This window comes from Coccidioides posadasii, chromosome 2 (genome assembly GCF_018416015.2).
Source record: "Coccidioides posadasii str. Silveira chromosome 2, complete sequence".
Lineage (NCBI taxonomy): Eukaryota > Fungi > Ascomycota > Eurotiomycetes > Onygenales > Onygenaceae > Coccidioides > Coccidioides posadasii.
This window is the reverse complement of record NC_089408.1, coordinates 6,632,106-6,649,622: the sequence shown is the minus strand read 5'-3', so window position 1 is coordinate 6,649,622 and position 17,517 is coordinate 6,632,106. Positions and strand designations below refer to the sequence as shown.

Sequence of the window (17,517 nt, the reverse complement as noted above, 5' to 3'; positions counted from 1 at the left end):
AGATTTGCCGATTCCCGAGCGCCGCCAGTTTTGGCGCGAGCACTGATAGAGCTGCAAATGGCGCCATCCCCAAACATCGAGCGTCATCCTCGGTGCAGACTCTCCGACCTCATGAACTAATAACTAAGTCCCCGTTCGGCATGTTTAAATATGCTTAAATCCCTTACCGCTGTTCTTGTGGGGCTTGCTGGGTCCGTCCTCGGGACCCAGCCGAACGCACCAGATCCCATTCCCGCACCCTTGCGAGACCTGACATGGGGCCAGTTGAACTTCCTTCACACGACAGATACTCATGGCTGGCTGGCAGGGCATTTGAATGAGTGAGATATCCAAGTTCAACCATCCAAGCGCCGACGCTGAACGCTTTCTAAACAGGGCTCAATACGGTGCAGACTGGGGAGACTATGTGTCGTTCGCGGCCCATATGCGGAAGAAGGCCGAGGCGGCCGGAACAGACCTCCTACTTATTGATACAGGAGATAGAATAGAAGGAAACGGGTTGTATGACGCGTCAGACCCGAAGGGGCGATATACTGCAGATATATTCAAGTCTCAAGACATTGACGTTCTGTGTTCTGGGAACCACGAACTCTACAAACGACAGTCCTCCGAGGACGAATACTTCATCACCGTTCCCAATTTTAAAGGACACTACATCTCCTCAAATATCGACATAATTGATCCAAGGACGGGTGATATTGTACCATTGGCTCCCAGGTTCAAGAAGTTCACCACACAAATACAAGGAATCCGAATTGTAGCATTTGGATTCCTTTTCAATTTCAAAGATAATTTTAACAATACCGTTGTGCAGCCTGTGGAAGAGACCGTCAAACAGGAATGGTTCCATGAAGCCATCCAGGATAAAGAGGTAGATCTCTTTCTAGTCATCGGACATGTCCCCGTTCAGTCAAAGGAATACGACACCATTTTTAAAGCAATTCGAGGTGCTAACTGGGATGTACCAATTCAATTTTTCGGAGGACACTTCCACATTCGAGATTATGTCAAATACGATGAAAAATCGTACGGCTTAGCGAGTGGTCGCTTCATGGAAACAATCGGCTTCATGTCAATCAGCGGTCTCTCGGCTGGAGGCAAAAAGTCTTCTGAATCTTTATCATTCAACCGAAGATATATAGATAACAATCTTTGGTCATTCCACTATCACTCGAGCCATAACGAAACGACTTTTCCCACGGAAAAGGGAAATGCCGTCTCTGAAATGATCTTGAAAGCCCGCCGTGCTCTCGACCTTGACAGGATCTACGGCTGCAGCCCCGAAAATCTGTGGATGTCTCGAGCTAAGTATCCTTCGCAAAGCAGTATATACACATGGCTAGAGGAGAAAGTACTCCCGGACACTCTCCGTGGCGACAGACCAGCAATGGCCATTCTGAACACTGGAGCCATTCGGTTCGACTTGTTTAAGGGGAGAGTCACCGAAGAGTCAGCCTACAATCTATCACCTTTTACAGGGGGTTTTCGCTTCACCAAAAATGTGCCTTATGACAAATCTATCAAAATCTTAGAAGTCTTGAATAAGGCACCGCGCATTTTCTCTCAACAACCAGGCGTTCCATCCTCAGCTTTACTCGTTTCACCTGAACAATTGGCTACTTCCGGTGACATTAAAAGTCCATTACAACATAATCAGGTCCCTTTTGAAGTTTCAGACTTTTCATCTCATGAAATGGATTTAATACCCGGTTACACAACTGAGGACGCCGCCGGAAATGATGGAGACGACACAATACATTCTCCAATATCTTTCTACCGCTTGCCGAATTGTATACAAGCGTTCATTCCCGTGGTAAAGGAAGAGAAGCGTACTGTGAAGCCCGATACCGTGGATCTAATATACTTGGAGTTCATCGAGCCGTTTATCGATGTAGCAGCCAAATTTGTCGGGTTAGATTTTGATGTCAAGAGGGACACGGCGGAATATAAACCTGGCTCGAGCTTAAGATCGATTATTGTTGACTGGGTCGAGCACAATTGGAAGTGTGAAGGATGATGCTGACATTACGACGCCACTCTATTCAGCCTTAGATGTTCGTAGCCACTCGTTCTGCTTTTCAGACGCCTCGCCCAGTTTATTTTAGTTACACCAGTGGTAATAGACCAGATGCATCCCAATGCTAGGTTATTCTTAGAATTTAGAACAGCGGCTAAATGCAAAGACAATATTTGGCTCCTTAACACGTAGTAACGACGTTCATATTCGAAATTACATCGGGACCCGATATGACCCATTCCATGCAGCTATGATACCTGTAATTTACATGGACCAACAACAATTAAAAGATATAGATTCGCCTTCTAGTCTCCCTCATACACAAGCACTCCCTTCCCACTTCTAAACCCAGTCAAAGTTCCCTGGACCTCTTGCGCTAAATCTTCTCCCTTCGTGTCTCGCGTCCACTTGATCTCCTGGACAGGAATATCCTTGAATTTCCCGTCTCGAGTCATCCGAAGGATATCTCTAATCGTATTCTCTTTCAACGTAGGGTTTTGATTTCCCCATTGCGACACCCAGAAGCCCTGGAAGTTGATGTTCTTGAAGATCAAAAGGCCGGAAGGAAGGCTGAGAGGTTTCTTTGCCATCGCGCCATATGTGACAACTCGCGAGTTTGGCGCTAGGACTTTAGCAAGAGCGGTGGCACCATCACCCCCTACGCAGTTCAACGCGAGACGGATAGGCTCCTTACCCTTCCGGGTTACCTCTTGGGTTATCTCACGCAGCTTAGAAGAAGAAAGAAGCTCTGACTCGGTAATAACGACTGTTGCTCCAAGGGACCGAAGATCATCCTTTAGAGCTTCGGTCTCGGCCTCTGTTTTTCTTTCGCGAACCACGTTTATTGTTTTGATACCCCATTCACGCGCTAGTTGGATCACTGCCCGTCCGACACTAGAGTTTGCGCCATTTTGAATAAGCCACTCCTCACCACTACGCATCCAATCCCACTCGCAGAAGTCTTTAATCATCCGGTAAGCAGTGACAGGATTCACACCAACAGTACCCACTTGTAAGGGTGTTAATCCAGTGTTATCGACCTTGAGGAGCTCTGATTCATCAAACTGGGCGTGTGTGCGCCATGTCCCCATTCCTGTGCGTTTCATAATAACCCAGTCTCCTTTCTTGATATTTTTTACACCCGCACCAGTGGAAAGGACTTCGAAGGCTCCTTCGTTGCCAGGAACCGCATGTGGCTCCGGCGTGCCAAGCTCTGTGGTAAAACGTGGTTTGGTAGGGTAAACTCCTTGAATTTGGTTAATATCGGCGGGATTTAGGGGAGCTGTGAGGAGGCGGACTGTGCATTGAGTATCGTGGGGCGGGGAGATGGAGTACGAGTGTAGGCTGCGCGAATAGCCGTCAACCACGACCTCAATTGGCAAGAACAAAATATTAAAGCATGTAGACAAACCTGAGAACATCCTTTGGTTCACCGAATTTAGAAAATACAAGGGCTTTGGACTGCGTATACCCGAAAGCAGAGATGTATCGTCGTCGGTCGAAGTTGACTGTGATGGGGGAGTTCCGGGAGCACGACAGCACCTGCCGACCCAAAGGCAGGCGAACAGCAGGCCTCACCGATATCATCCTGAGTCACCAATGAAGCACTCTCAATCCACAACCATTCAACTGAAGCAACAATCAGCGGTTGTTGTCTGACAGGCTTGGTTGATGTGCACCAAAAATGCAAGCTGACGTCGGAGTGCATTATTGTTTGGCCGAGGTCCGGCCGTGTGATCCCGGTTATGATGTCATCCCAAGCTTCCACCAAAAATCAGTTACAGTAACAGTTCCAGGGATACACGTCTCACAAGGATACTTTGTAGAGGAGTTTGGTCAGATCGACATTCCTGAAAAGCCACTGGATACTTTTCAGCAGCAGTTACAGACTAAGTTATTTGGCCCTGAACAATCCACATGTGTTGGGAACTAGAATCTCCATGGCAGGTACACTTCATTTACTAGGAACATATGATGAGGCCATGAAGATGCATCAGCAGGTGCTTGAGCAGCAGAGGAAAACACCTGGGTATAAACACCCAAACATCATCAGGACCGAGCGTGTTACAATCCGAGCTGTGTTAAGATTCGTCTTCAAGACAAAGCTAGGATCTGCAGGATGGGAAGGTAAATCCTATCCATGAATCTAAAAGTGTATGCACAAGAATGTAAGGGCTCTTATATTTGACATTGTAGCTAATATCCAAGGGACTAGTGTCAGTAGAAGCTTTGACTCTTGTTAAAACCTTAGATATTGTTGATGTGGAAGAAACTCAAGTTGGAGATGGCCCATGAGAGCAAGCGATGTTGGACTGAGTGTTCCAATGCTAGATATTCCCTACTCCTTAGATCATTTCCATATCTATTCATCCTAAAATAAAAAAAAAAAAAGAGAGAAATTAATGGATGATCATATCCCTTCGTACAAACACATAGAAATCTCTTTGCGTTCATCAACGCACCGATTAACTTCGCCAAGTATCACAGCCACAGAGTCAAGCAATGGCGAAGCTTTCTTACAACCCAAGAAGACATCACTCCTTGCGATTTGAAGGCGTTTTCAGGAAATGACTGCTCATATACTGACAGAACCGGCCCTTCAATCTTATCCATCCTGAACCTCCATGCTCGCGGTTCAACAGCGACGGCCCTCCCGGATACTTTTTCGACCGTAATCATAACCTCATCGATGCTGATGTGGCTATATAATAGTCCGTCTAAGAGCACCCAGTGGTCACACCTGCGCGAGAACATTCCCTCGTATCCTGTATTATCGGCATCCGCTGGTACGACTTCTACTACCAATCGGAACGAAACATCGGTGCAACTTTTCCGGGATCCAGGGCATATCGAATCCCTCGTGAGCTGTGTCGGAAACAAACGGACTCTTGCAGTGTCCGAAGAGTTTCTGGAGCCAGCAAGGGTTTTCAATATTTCAATGACATCCGTACCATTACTATTCCAGCTAGAAATGCCAATTCCATGGTGTTTGTCATTTGCGTCCAGGACGATTGATGAATTCACGCCAGAGGCGCGATATGTCCCTGCAAAGTTCATCTGCGCCTGTCTCCTAGCTTCCTTCTCCAAGGCAGGAATCAATTGTGATGTCATAACCGAAGCAATGGGATAGAGTGGGCTTGGGCCGGGAGCCGCAACTAGGATGGTGAAACCCACATTGTGATCCGGCAGTAAAAAGAGGAGAGACTTGTAGGATCCAACACTCCCACTCTTCGAGTACATGTCGATCACGCGAGGAGAATCGACACGAAAAATCTCCCACGGAGCACCCACTGAGTAAGAAGTCGACCCAGTGTGCGTCATCGGTTTCATCCAACGACGCGTGTCAGTTGCGGAGAGCAGAGTAGCGTTTAGAATGGCCCGGCCCAACCGAGATAGATCATTAGCCGTAGAATAAGCATTGATCCCCCTGGGACTGAATTAGCTGCCGAACATACGAATTTGGGAATCCAAGGATGAGCTTACGGCGCCTCTAGCCCAAAAGAAACGTTCCAGAAGGAACTCATAGGACTCACTGGGACGATTCCCCAAGAGTGATTTTTAGGTTGGAGAAGACTCGTTCGCGACAGGCCCACCGGGACGAACACAGATTCATTCATCATATCCTCTAGTGGCTTACCTTTGATCTGTTCCAGGGCCAAGCCTAAGAGGGTAAACGCCGTGTTAGAGTAAATAGGAGCGCTGAAAGGAGGATAAACTGGATGGCGAAGTAATACTTCATCCAACAGCGCTACCGTTCAAAAGTAAGCACGTGGATATCCGAATCATATTCCATGTAATATATGGTATAACTCACCCTTTCTCGAGCATGGAGCATTTTGGGGTGAATATCCACACGACAATGCATCTTCTCCATCTAATGGAGGGAATGACCCTTCGGGAATGTGCGATGATTCAATGGTGGGCGCCAGGTCCCCGAAAGTAGCTATATACGGTGTTAGAAAAATATGACTTCGTAAAGCAGGCAATTTCATTGGTACCGGCACGGAGAATCCCAGCCAGGTGAGTCGCTAGGGCTCCGAGAGTAATATCGTTCCACTGTACGGTGTCGGTCTCGACCCCTTTCGGAACAGCCGCAAGCTCTGGGATATACTTTGTGATCTTTTCATCGAGTACTTCAAATCCAGACTCAATAAGCAAAACATATACAGTGAGCAGTTTGGTAATGCTGGCTATGCGGTATATTGTGTCTCCGTCCAGTCCCTCCGCCGGCAGGGTTCCATTGAACTGGCTCGCAACATGATGGTACTCCCAGATCGGCGCTTCGTCCTCGACGGTAAATATATTCAAAGAAAACGACGACTCAGCTCCATTAATCGTGGACGATTCCAACGCCTCTGCGAGTTTCCGAGATAGTCTATCTAGGTCGTCCTTGAAGCTTTGACTTGAAGGCAAGTCCGTTGGACGGGGAAATGCTGGGCCAAGTAAGGCGCAGTCCCTGGGTTTTCCCCGGGCCCAGACACCATACAATAAGAGTAAAGAGGCGCAAAGACCTAGGAGAACTCTCATGGCAACACTCCTTAAAGACTGAGTCCGACAACTGGGGAGACGACCGTAGGCGACGAAGCAGGAAATCTCTCCCCTCGGTCCACGTTCTTATACTCAGTTTTAAGATTTTGATAGCGCATCAGGCAAGGAGGCCAAATATCTCAAAAATAGCAATGTACGGAGTAATCGACTGGAATATGGGAGGAAGAGGGGCAAGATAAATAATTCACGAGTTACCATTGTTGCTGGAATCGAGTAACTAACGGGCCTGGGTGGCGTGCAAATCACATATATATGGCAATCCCAAATCCATAGTTCCATTCTCTGTGGAGTGCGTAGGAAGATCGGAAGCATCGGAATCGGTCTCCCAGCATCCACACCGACAGCTGCCTTGCACGTGTGCAGAAGACCAGGACAGGACAGGAGAGAACAGAACGGTAGGGAGCACAGTATCCAGAGGCTCTCTGGCTTCTGCAAATGAATGCGTACCCCGTATGGAGTACCCGCCCTCTCTTAACGAATCCACCGGGTGATCGGCAAATTTGTATTTAAATTCAGCCATCTCCGCTGAGCCCGCTCAACCGAGATGGGGAAATAACTAATTTAGACCACATCCATTGTCCCGTCGCCCTATCGGCGTTGAGTTGCCAACTGCACTTCAAAGAATGCAGAATTGCAGGGTCTGGTGGTTTAGGGTGCACCTGATTTGCTTCTGCGGGCTCGAATTCGTGCGCCATTCGTTTCCGGCGGGGAGAGCCCTCGTCAGACCCTTTAAGCTTACTTTTAAGGTCAGAGGGTGGTTTGTGGAGATGGTTGATTGGTTGACCCGTGGGCGAGAGTTGGTTCAATCACTCCGGCTGGTGGTTTTGCAGCTCTGGTTGGTAACTAGTCAACCACTCCCTACAGTGCGTGTGCGGGGTTATAGATATTAATTAACTAGCCGTCTCTCGCAGTCGGAGCATCGAGAAAACGCCGTTCCGTTAAAAGTGAACTCTTTACCTCCAAACCATGTTCTACATAAACCATCAGAGAGCTTTTTCATATAGACTGCATATCAACCGTTTATGAAAAAAAATCTCTACCATTAAAACACCATGGATGCAGCAGATCTATGTAATAATCTTCTAGTTTTGCTTTAGAGCTATCAGTGAGACAATCCTCAGTGACGTGGGCTATCGGACTAAATCGCTGCAACAAGCATATCCAGATCCTTTATCCTATACCTTGTTTGTCCAAGGCACACCCCGAATTCTGAACTTATTTACGGCCGGTTTGTCGTCTCGGCCATTTGAGCCAAGACCACCAGCACCCAGAATGGACCACTCCGCAACAGTGGCTCCAGTACCGTTACCGGCTTTAATCTCAGCATCCCCAAGACCCTGGTTCCCACTAATCAGGAGTGTCGCGAACTTCGTCACTGGCACCGGTGAACTCAGAGTGACATTTGTAGTATTGCCCTTGTAGCGCATAATTTTATTCAGGTCCGTCACGTTTGGCTTGTAGGGATCGGACACGGCTATCTCAGAAAGATCAGCTACAACGATGGAGCCTGGTGGGCTCTCAGCAAAGATATCTAACACGGGCGGTAGTGGAAAATCGTGCAGCAGGACTTTGGCATTTTGGGGAGGCGCTTGGGCCCAATCAAATCCAAATCCAGAAATGCTGGAGGAGAGCGCAGACTCTGGGAAGGTAACGGTAAGTGAGGCCGTCATATTGGCACGGGTGGGCTGCCATTTGGTCGATGCCGCCCCGTCAACCGCAGCGATGGGGAATTGGCCAGGTAAGTATTCATGTGGGGAGCTGACGGGTTGGCACTGCACGAGATTTCCAGGAAATGTATCGATAGAGCCAATCTGACGGTTCTGAATAACTAAATCTCCAGACGGTGGCAAGGAGTATACTGTCACATTGCTTTCGGGGCCGACATGGACCGGGATGGGTGCATCTGCAAAGCGTTGGTCAGCCGTTGGGAGGGCAGTTCTATGTTGCGCACGTCGGATTGTCGTATGTGTATAATTTGATTCAGCTTTAATCGGCCAACCATGCCAATAGAACGTTCGATAATTAATATACGGAATTTGTGGAGGTAGGTTTGGATCGATGTGAAGGACGGAATCAGGCAGAAGGCGGTAACCGAGATATCCAAACAGAACAACTTGATTCGCGCCGCCTTTTCCAGTCAAAAATGGAAAAGCAGGATGAGTGCCCCCGTTGGTTAACCAGTCATCAACCAACTGCTCCGAGAATTGGAAGAAAGGGGCTCGAACGTATGGGCTAAACGAGTATTGCGCATAGGTGTATGCGGAGCAGCCCGATGGAGATACCTCGTTTGCGACGATGGAGAAAATCGCGTATGTCATGGCTGGACCGTCTGGTGATTGCTTCGCGGCGTACTGCAGATTCCTGTTAGAATCTTAACATTAAAAGAACATAAGCACCAAAAAGGGACTATATACATAGTCTAGATCTAGTAGCGCATTCTCTGGTGAGTAATTTTCGGTATACCGCAGAGGAAAAGTATTAAGAACGATATCTGCCTGCTTAACCTGGGTGCTCCCGTTCATTGTTGTATATTCCAATGTGATACTAGAGCTAGGATCCCTAGATATAAGAACGTTCTCTGCCATATCATTCCATGTCTGATTTTGTTCAAGTCCAAACATTTGACGAAAGCTGTTCGCATATATCAGGGTAGATGCAATCATCGGCATGGTAAAGCCACCAGCATCGACGTGATTAGCGTATTCATCCTGGAAATAGGCTTGATTAGCAAACATCAAACGTAAATATTTCGTATTGTAAATTTCATACTGGATCCGTCATGTTCGTAAGAGTCCATTTCGATCCGTTTCTCTCCAAGACATCGGCAAATAGGGTAGCGATCGAGTTATAGAGAGGAAAAAGGTCCGACTTAAAATATTCCGTATCTCCAGTCGTAACCCAATTGTTGATGAGCTGCAGCCCAATATCTCCATTGAGATGATATTGGTAGTCGAAACAGGGACCTGTTCCCGTGCAATTTCCGAAGCGCCCACTGGTCCAGGAATAAATAGCAGCATCCGGGGAGATATGCGTCCGGTTCTTTGACGAAGTGAAAGCGGTCTGAGCATTTGCTAAAGCTTGTCCGTATTTATCAACCCGGTAGTTGGTAAAGGACTGAGCCGCTTCGGGGAACGCGGGTACAAATCCTGGCTGCATCCAGATATCTGCATCCCAAAAAACAAGTCCTGCGTAAGAATCTGAAGTCAATCCACCAACAGCCATACTTCCTCTATTTATTGGGGCATCGTTGACAGCTTTCCTTGCATTCGTACTGACTGTCGTCTGAAGTAGGTAATAAGGGTTGGCTACTGCTGTTATCGCAGATTCTATAATGTGATTGTCCAGCGGCAAGTGACCTGTGTCCGGCAAAGAGAAATTATCAACAGAATCATCCGGGAACACAATCGCCCATTCGCCGATATGGGACCTTAGGGACGTTTCAAATCCATTGTTCAGTGCCTTGGCACAAGAATCTTTGGCCACCAGCCGAGGGTCTGCAAATCCATCTGTCGAAGCGGCTCCCACAAATTTTGTTACCCCCGTTGTTACCCCAGCTCTTAATCTGACGCTCACAGCCTGCGCAATTGTCGAGTCATTTCTCCGAATATAAGGCTTATCGGTGACAAGAGAGAGGGTAGACATGTCTACCTCATCTGTGCCTGCCATTTGAGCATAGATATAGGCGGTAACGTTGCTAATACCGTCAGGCCGGACAGACGAGTAAATAGCCTGCCCGTCAGTTCCGGAACCAGCAAATTGAGTGCGAACAGCAGAGTAACCCTCCAATATGTTAACGATTGTCGCATCTATATTAGTCGATGGGGTGATCTCCATATGCACGACTGCTTGGTTGACGTGTAGTTTATGGGCAAATAGCTGGTAGGCGATATCAAAGCTGTCATTACGGCCCGCAGGAGTCCACTTATATTTCCAAGTTAAAGTCCCCGCCTTCATGTCCAACGTGGAAACAAAGTCTGAAATTGTACTGTTCTCCACAGATGCATCCAGATACCCGTCCTGCCCGAGGTCTAAGATCATTCCGCTCCAATGTGGAACGCCGCTGATGACGCTTTCGCCTCCATATTGATTCATCCAGGGGAAGTTAGTACCATTTGTTTCGGGTTGTAGGTCATGAAATCCGGAAATCGTCGCAAAAGTCTGCCGTCGAGAGAAAAGAGGCCATCCATTGATCACGTCGCCGTTGACTGGCACGTCCAGCTCAAAAAAAGGTCCCACTGCGGCAACGCTGATACCCAAGTAACCGTTTGCGATCGAGCCACGGGATTGATAGTGACCTTGGTCAAGGACCGTTGTCGTTAACCTCCAGTTTGTATTGTCCCAGGTTACCCCACTGAATTTTGTCGGGTAGAGGGGAGCCTGGATATTCGATTCCCGCTTGTCTAAACGTTGGGATAGAATATTGCGGTCTAATATCTTCGAAGCCTTGGAACCATGGGAATGAGCAACACCAAGAACCTGGCCAGTGAAAAGGAGACCAGCACAGAGAGTCTGTTGTAGATTAGCCTGTCAGCATCCTGGGAATGGAATCCTCCTTAAACTTACATTTGCAAACATTATTGCGATAGTTGACCCCAAAGTGCTATTAGTCCTTCAAAGCACCATTCTAGGAACATCCGATTTTCGATCTAAACAACAAGGGTATCACAAATTCTGTATCACAAGCAACGTGCAATTTCTGGCAGAAATTATATGCATAATACTGAAGGATACTTTCAGCACCCGTTCCAATAACCCGGCACAGGGAGGCCCCAGTTGCCGGTCTATGAAAAATTCAGCCAGAGATGTGATGACAAGGCGAGGGTTTCGTTTAAAAATTCTTGGGCAAAATGTTGTAACCAGCGGTATATCTATCATCACATCCGCTTTGTTGAGCGTGAGATCTAAAATAGCGCGCGAAAGAACGGAGAACTTCGACAGAGCCTTCCAAGGAAGAAACCACAATACTACCTCGTGTTGCTACGCCATGAAAAGGGACCAGCTGTCTTCCGGATGTCGAAGCTGTGAGTGGGGGTGCGGGTTGATTATGTGTGCTCGCCCGGAATATCAGCATGGATTGTACGACCCTCGGCCACGAGGGATGCTCAACCTCGTGGACAGCAGTGATCGATTGATCGATATTATTGTTGCGGACGGCCACGCCGAAAGGTTCTGTGAGAATGCTTTTAATAATTTTTTTTTTCTCCAGGTGGGTCGAGGGTCCATGGTACTGGTCGGAGAATGTATGTACATTTTCCAATCCATTATGGGTCATCGGCACATCGCTGGTTGAACGGCCTGAAAAGCGGGGAGCATGTTCGAGAGCTCCGAGCCACACGGGAGAGCGCGCCCTTCCCCTGCACTTGCAGTGTGATAATCCATGGCACCTGTCATCGTGCGCGGTGATCGGCATCAATGGGGAGCTTAACTTCACTCAAGAGTGTGGACATCTTCATGCTTTGACGCAGGCAAGCACCCATCCAACAAGAAAGAAAAATCTGCTCTCTGCAAATGCCCTCCCCCCTAAAGCCGAACGTTGTACCACGGACGCTGGGCGCTTCAAGTCTGGAGAAACCTCGTTGGAATAAGGTTGTCTGGTGCCAAGGAACAGCCAAGAGCTGGTGACGCAAGAGGCTGCTGTCGGTCTCGAAGGATCTCCAGTCAACCAGAGAGAAAGAAGCTCGAAACAAACCTGTAAATCAGCAGGAAGCTGGGCCATATCCTCCATGCCTTCAAATGCCAGAGGAGATATGAGTTCAACAAGTTAATTTTAACTGAACTCGGACCAGCACTACATGCTGGCTGATTCACGGGACCTAAAGAGTGCTTGGATTGAGTCAGGGGGGAAGTCAAATATGAAAGTCTGCTCGGTCCAGAAGCAGCGCCTGAAGGCATCGCGAGCGCACATGATTGGCGCAGCATCCAACTTTCATACCAAGTGGTTATTAGGTGAATACCAACACCGTCTCTTCAAGGTACAAGGCGAACAGGCGACTGATGCAGGTTCTCGGCCATACCTTGGGGTCGGTTATCTGATAAATCGATGGATATAGGTTACTCCCTCTGATATTGTGATGGTCATCGAATTTAGAGATATCTCCTTATGTTCCCTATCGGTTACAGTGCACTGCAAACGGAGTGCAACAACTCCTCGCTGGTAGACGTATATCACACTTCAAGGCCATCATCAGAGTCTACCGACGATAATCCACTGAACTTCTCCCGGAACACCATCAATTGAGAATCCGTCATATGACTTACAACTCATAATCTTGTTCAGGACATGGTCACGGATCTCGTCATGCACAGAATGGCTGGGAGGTGCCGAGACCTTTATCCAGTGTAGGAGTAGCTGGTACCAAGGCTCGCTCTTTAAACATGTCACTTCCACTTATAGAATGCAGAACCGCAGCTTTTATCGGCATCCGGCGTGCAAAAAGTTTCAGTGGATCACGTAGCCTCAAGCCCAGAGCTCTTTCTTCTGGTGAAGATGGTTTTGATCGAGAAAACTTCTGGCACGAGCTGGGCCATCAGTTTAGTCCCTGAGATGAACAGGCTGCCGTGAGAAGAGGAAAAAGTAGATTAAAGGTTGCATTTATAAATATTCAACATTAGCATTATTTAAGGGACTGGTTGAATGCCTGCACCAACACTTTGTGTGTTTATGTGGGAGATAGGGGCTTTTCGCTTCGAGCACTTTTCTAGAGACCGTTGCTCGGTTACGCATAAACTAAAACTCTCCAAGCTGCCTAGCTGATGCCGCATGTAGCGTGAAGATGGGAATGCCTTAAGACTTGGTCGTCTAATTTCTTTCGAAAACTTTGGAATAGCTCCCGGAATAATGCTTGGCGTGATAACAGATAATGTAGCGAAATCTATATTATCTCTAACATGGGGATGTTTTGATGCCCCACGGACAGGAGGAACAAAATCCATCGCTCGATAGCCAACAACGAAGCAAGCAAGTCCGTTCCTAGGTCTGGTGTCGATAAACCGGGACCCAAACGTCACGATGTAGCTGTACATGAATGCTATTCACATCAATGAATATCTCCATGTAGAGACAACACTTGCGACCTCAAATTTATGTTCTGGTGCTCTTGAATGATGCATTACAAGTAGCACGTGGTACGATGGAGGTTCTAACCCGAACCCATAATTCATCGTTAGATGGCGGTCGTATGCAATAAAGTGTAAACTCGAACTACGGGCGCAAAGCCACGTTCGAATCCAGGCTAGTAATTTCTACAGCACAGCGTGGAGCGTGGGATATATAGTAGACCTACCTGTCGATTCTCGGGTAAAAGGGTGACGGGGGATTTTATCTGGAAATGGATAAAGCACACCCAATCTTTATATGAGAAAGGGCGCAAACGGTGGCGAGAGCTTGCCACCCATAGAGGTGACTCTTGATTATTCAAAACCACCTGCATTGGGTTCGATATCCATTTGTGTTGATGTCCGCAGGGAGGTACGCGGTGCAGCACCGGCCGCACCTCGCGAGGCCTGGTTAGACAGAGCACGTTCGCCAACAAAATTATTCTCTGTCCAATTGGTTTTGCAAAGAGGGCAGGTTTCGGCTCTCTGCAGGCGAAAGAAATTTTGAACACACATATTGTGTAAGCGTGCTGGACATTGACGCTGAGAACACCGTTGGCCCTATGGTAAAATTAGTCGCCAATTTAACTATTTGAACCCGCAGACTATTGCCTGCCGCCTGATAATGATATAAAACCTACCACAGTTATCAAATCCTTGCAGGCAAAGCAAAACTTTATTTTGTCATGCCTTCGTCCATTATCCTGTTCGTCTTCATCCACATCATCATTATAAGATTCAATGAGCCATGTTCGCAGCTCCATCAGTGCGCGTGGTGTCAAGGAATAATTGCCCTTGCGGCTCTTTTCAAACCACCCTTCGTCGACTAATCTCTGCAACATATCTTCTGCTTCCCTCATACTCAATGGCTGCGCATTGCCTCCCTGTGTTGCACTCTGAGATTCTCGCCGACTATTATTGTTGGAAACTTTTGCCAATTGCACAGCCTTGATAGCGGACACTACCATAGCTTCCTCGCGTAATGTGTTATTTGTCTCAAACATGGCGTCGAGAAGTCGCTTCACGTACGCGATTTCATCCGCCGTGTAGGTGGTCGCAAGCTGCATGAGAGGATCACTGGTGGTGTTAACTAGAGCATAGACTCGAGTATGATTCGTCTGATGCACTGAATTACGAATCTCGAAGTCGAAAGGTGAAATAGCAGTGTTAATTGAGGAAATGTAATTTGATAGATCGGCTTGGGTGACATCTTCCGGTAGTACTTCTCGGCCGTCTACATAAACGAATGTTAGATGATGTGGGATACATTGTCAACGGAAACATCTAAAACATTAAAATAAATAAATAAATAAATAACTGCCATACCTTTGACAGAGAGGATAGCTGCTAAAATAGGCTTTGCTTCGTTAAGAGTCATGGTGGATCGAGCCATCAAAGCCTGCAAAAATGCCCGATGGCTGTTATCATAATTTTCATCTCCAGCGACTGGCATGGATGCAGTATTCAATTGTTTCTCGTATAATACCCTCAATGAGTCTGGCTAATGTGGTCGAAGTTGAGCGTTGAGCTATGATGGTTTTCCGTCAGACGTGAGAAGTTCAATTCATGCTGGAACTTTAAATCAATCTAACAACACGTTGCGACGCGATCCGGTTGCCCCTCAACTTTCGTGTAGCTTGAACTCCATGCGGAGTATTCAACTTGGAAGCGCAACACTGCTGCCCAGGGACTGTGTGAAGAAAGATGTGAGATCGATGGACATGTCTATTGAATAATTCTATTTCATTATGTTCATTATGACCGATGATACTGAGATTAGATTATTGGGTTCAAAGAGCACCAAGTGTTGCCGTCCGTGAAAACACACCGAAGGCAGGCGGTACGAACTCCTGGTTATAGGCGACTAGAGATCAGCCCGGCCTCTGCATTAAGGCCTAACTGTCCAACATCTGCACTTGCTCTTTTGCCAGTCACCATGTCTGAAACAACCTTCCCTGTCCCTAGCGAGAGCGCAATCCCCCAGGGACCATGGCCCGTAGCAATGAAAACATTCCCAGGGAACCTAACATTGGAGTCGAGCTGCTTATCCTCAATTCTACCAATGATCGGCCTTCCACTCTCTGTCCAGGGACGGAAACAGAGAGCTTCTCGTACGACTTCAAGATCATTGATATTGTCTGCCTCGCTCTGCAGGTTGGCAGCGATACCAGGATTGGCCCGCCCCATCAACATCACCGCCGTCCGTTTTACTCTGTCTGACTTCTCCTTTTCCATAATCTTGTGTGAGTCTGTCGCCACCTCAGGGAGCGGAACATCGAGGCTATTCAAGCCGGCGATGTAAATCTCAGCGTTATGGCGGGAGAAAATCTCTGGAGCGAAGCCACAAGATTTCGGATGAGTAGTGAAGATGGCGTGGCATTTGCCGCCGTATCTCTCTCGTTCGTGCTCCAAGGTATGCCGAGGTGACCGAAACACGAGTGAATAACCGGATAGAGCCCCAACGGGGATTCTCGTGTTTGATTTCGGAAATAATGTTTTGAAAACCCTGGGTGTCCACGCTCCAGCCGTGAGAATAAGATTTTCGCATGGGACACTCAATTCTCCCTTTGTGTCAAGGCGTTGCAGAATCAGTTTTGCAGATGCACCGTTCTTGGAAATTGCGACTGGGTGGGCGGGATAATGAACTCGAACGCCTCTCTCGAGACATTTTCTTATAAGAAACTGGCAGAGCCGTAGAGGGTCACTAATATTACGAGATTAGCTTCATATTCCGGTGCGGAAACCGCCATAGTTAAGGTAAACTGACACTTGAGCGACGCTGCCATTGTTACTTATCTTTTCGATGGTTCCCCCCCTTTGTTCCGTCAACCACAATGGAGAGGGCACGCCATCGTCAGCAGCTGCTTCGTCTCTTACTGCTACCTCCGCTCTGCTTGCGCCGCGGCGGAGCCAATCATCTCCTCGTTTAGTCTTTTGCCCATCTTTTCCAACAACCTGCAAACTGAGTGCAGAGCTCGTCATATAACCCCATCTTTCAGCTCCCTGATTATCTTCCGCAAGCTGACGATGTAGATTAAACGACAATTCGCCCAGTGGTGCAATTTCGGGCGAGAACCAATCTTTGGCGATGAACCCTGCGGCAAAACCAGATGCAGAGGCGAACAGTTCCGCGGAAGAGTCGATAATGTGAATCTCTTTCGGCCTTGGCGATCTCTGAGGGTCTGAAAGGTAATACGCAGTTGAGACACCAATTATCCCTCCGCCAACAATGACTGTTGACATGACCGCGTTTATTCAACAGAAGTCTTCAATTGATCACTTTCCGTTTGAGAATGCGAGTCCTCTCTGACCATCAATCAAGTGCAAAAGCCCAGAGTGTTCTCAGCAATATATAGCAACGGGCTCAGAACCAAGGGAAACGCGCAGCAGAAAATCATCTGCTTTGACCTTGGTCAACTGACGTACAAGTGTCATTACCGTGCATGATAAAAGCCCAGCTATCCAGTCGTTCGACTGATAAGAATTCTGGCTAGCGCAGGTCTCAGTCAAGCTCGATAAATGGTTCCACTTAGAGAGTCAATTCCCGTGGAAATGAATGGATAATGGCGGACAAAGGTTGCACAATGGGGGGTCTAGAAGCTTTTCCGTTGCGCCCTTTGGTCAACGGCGACCAGCACAGCATCTGGCTGTCCCCGCGCGTGGGGAATATCAGGGTGAAAAGTTGGTGCGGGGAGTTGACCCGGCGGAAAACTTCCACCGATGTCGGCTTTCCATTTTGCGAACCGGAATCGAAAATTATCAAGCTTTGAAAATATACGGTACGTAAGCTAACACCTCTCTTCCCTAGGTCAGGAATCACGGTTTGGCAGAAGCAGGAAAAGCCTAACTTGGCTTGA

At 47.7% G+C, this 17,517-nt stretch overlaps 6 protein-coding genes across 6 annotated transcripts; 1 reads left to right on the top strand and 5 right to left on the bottom strand.

Annotated features, from left to right (window-relative positions):
* The first annotated feature begins 92 nt into the window (after nucleotides 1–92).
* D8B26_004583 (uncharacterized protein) lies at nucleotides 93–2,145 on the top strand. Its single transcript, XM_003070363.2, has 2 exons — nucleotides 93–320; nucleotides 376–2,145. The coding sequence occupies exons 1-2, from the start codon at nucleotides 151–153 to the stop codon at nucleotides 2,015–2,017; spliced, it is 1,812 nt and encodes a 603-aa protein (XP_003070409.1). The 5' UTR covers nucleotides 93–150; the 3' UTR covers nucleotides 2,018–2,145.
* A 47-nt stretch (nucleotides 2,146–2,192) lies between these two features.
* ETR1 (mitochondrial 2-enoyl thioester reductase) lies at nucleotides 2,193–3,675 on the bottom strand. Its single transcript, XM_003070362.2, has 2 exons — nucleotides 3,429–3,675; nucleotides 2,193–3,361 (listed from the first exon to the last, which is right to left on the bottom strand). The coding sequence occupies exons 1-2, from the start codon at nucleotides 3,602–3,604 to the stop codon at nucleotides 2,323–2,325; spliced, it is 1,215 nt and encodes a 404-aa protein (XP_003070408.2). The 5' UTR covers nucleotides 3,605–3,675; the 3' UTR covers nucleotides 2,193–2,322.
* Nucleotides 3,676–4,498: 823 nt separating this feature from the next.
* On the bottom strand, nucleotides 4,499–7,052 carry D8B26_004581 (uncharacterized protein; the record flags this gene model as incomplete). The annotated part of the gene is made up of 4 exons (XM_003070361.2): nucleotides 6,016–7,052; nucleotides 5,832–5,960; nucleotides 5,501–5,765; nucleotides 4,499–5,444 (listed from the first exon to the last, which is right to left on the bottom strand). Exons 1-4 carry the CDS (start codon nucleotides 6,542–6,544, stop codon nucleotides 4,499–4,501), a joined length of 1,869 nt encoding a protein of 622 aa, XP_003070407.2. The 5' UTR covers nucleotides 6,545–7,052.
* A 688-nt stretch (nucleotides 7,053–7,740) lies between these two features.
* Nucleotides 7,741–11,140, bottom strand: D8B26_004580 (uncharacterized protein; the record flags this gene model as incomplete). The annotated part of the gene is made up of 4 exons (XM_003070360.2): nucleotides 7,741–8,916; nucleotides 8,980–9,273; nucleotides 9,335–11,074; nucleotides 11,129–11,140. 4 exons carry the CDS (start codon nucleotides 11,138–11,140, stop codon nucleotides 7,741–7,743), a joined length of 3,222 nt encoding a protein of 1,073 aa, XP_003070406.2.
* Nucleotides 11,141–13,430: 2,290 nt separating this feature from the next.
* Nucleotides 13,431–15,153, bottom strand: D8B26_004579 (uncharacterized protein). The gene is made up of 3 exons (XM_003070359.2): nucleotides 14,987–15,153; nucleotides 14,302–14,894; nucleotides 13,431–14,221 (listed from the first exon to the last, which is right to left on the bottom strand). The coding sequence occupies exons 1-3, from the start codon at nucleotides 15,111–15,113 to the stop codon at nucleotides 13,976–13,978; spliced, it is 966 nt and encodes a 321-aa protein (XP_003070405.2). The 5' UTR covers nucleotides 15,114–15,153; the 3' UTR covers nucleotides 13,431–13,975.
* A 361-nt stretch (nucleotides 15,154–15,514) lies between these two features.
* Nucleotides 15,515–16,903, bottom strand: D8B26_004578 (uncharacterized protein; the record flags this gene model as incomplete). Its single annotated transcript, XM_003070358.2, has 2 exons — nucleotides 15,515–16,364; nucleotides 16,428–16,903. The coding sequence occupies 2 exons, from the start codon at nucleotides 16,901–16,903 to the stop codon at nucleotides 15,515–15,517; spliced, it is 1,326 nt and encodes a 441-aa protein (XP_003070404.1).
* Between the last annotated feature and the right edge of the window lie 614 nt (nucleotides 16,904–17,517).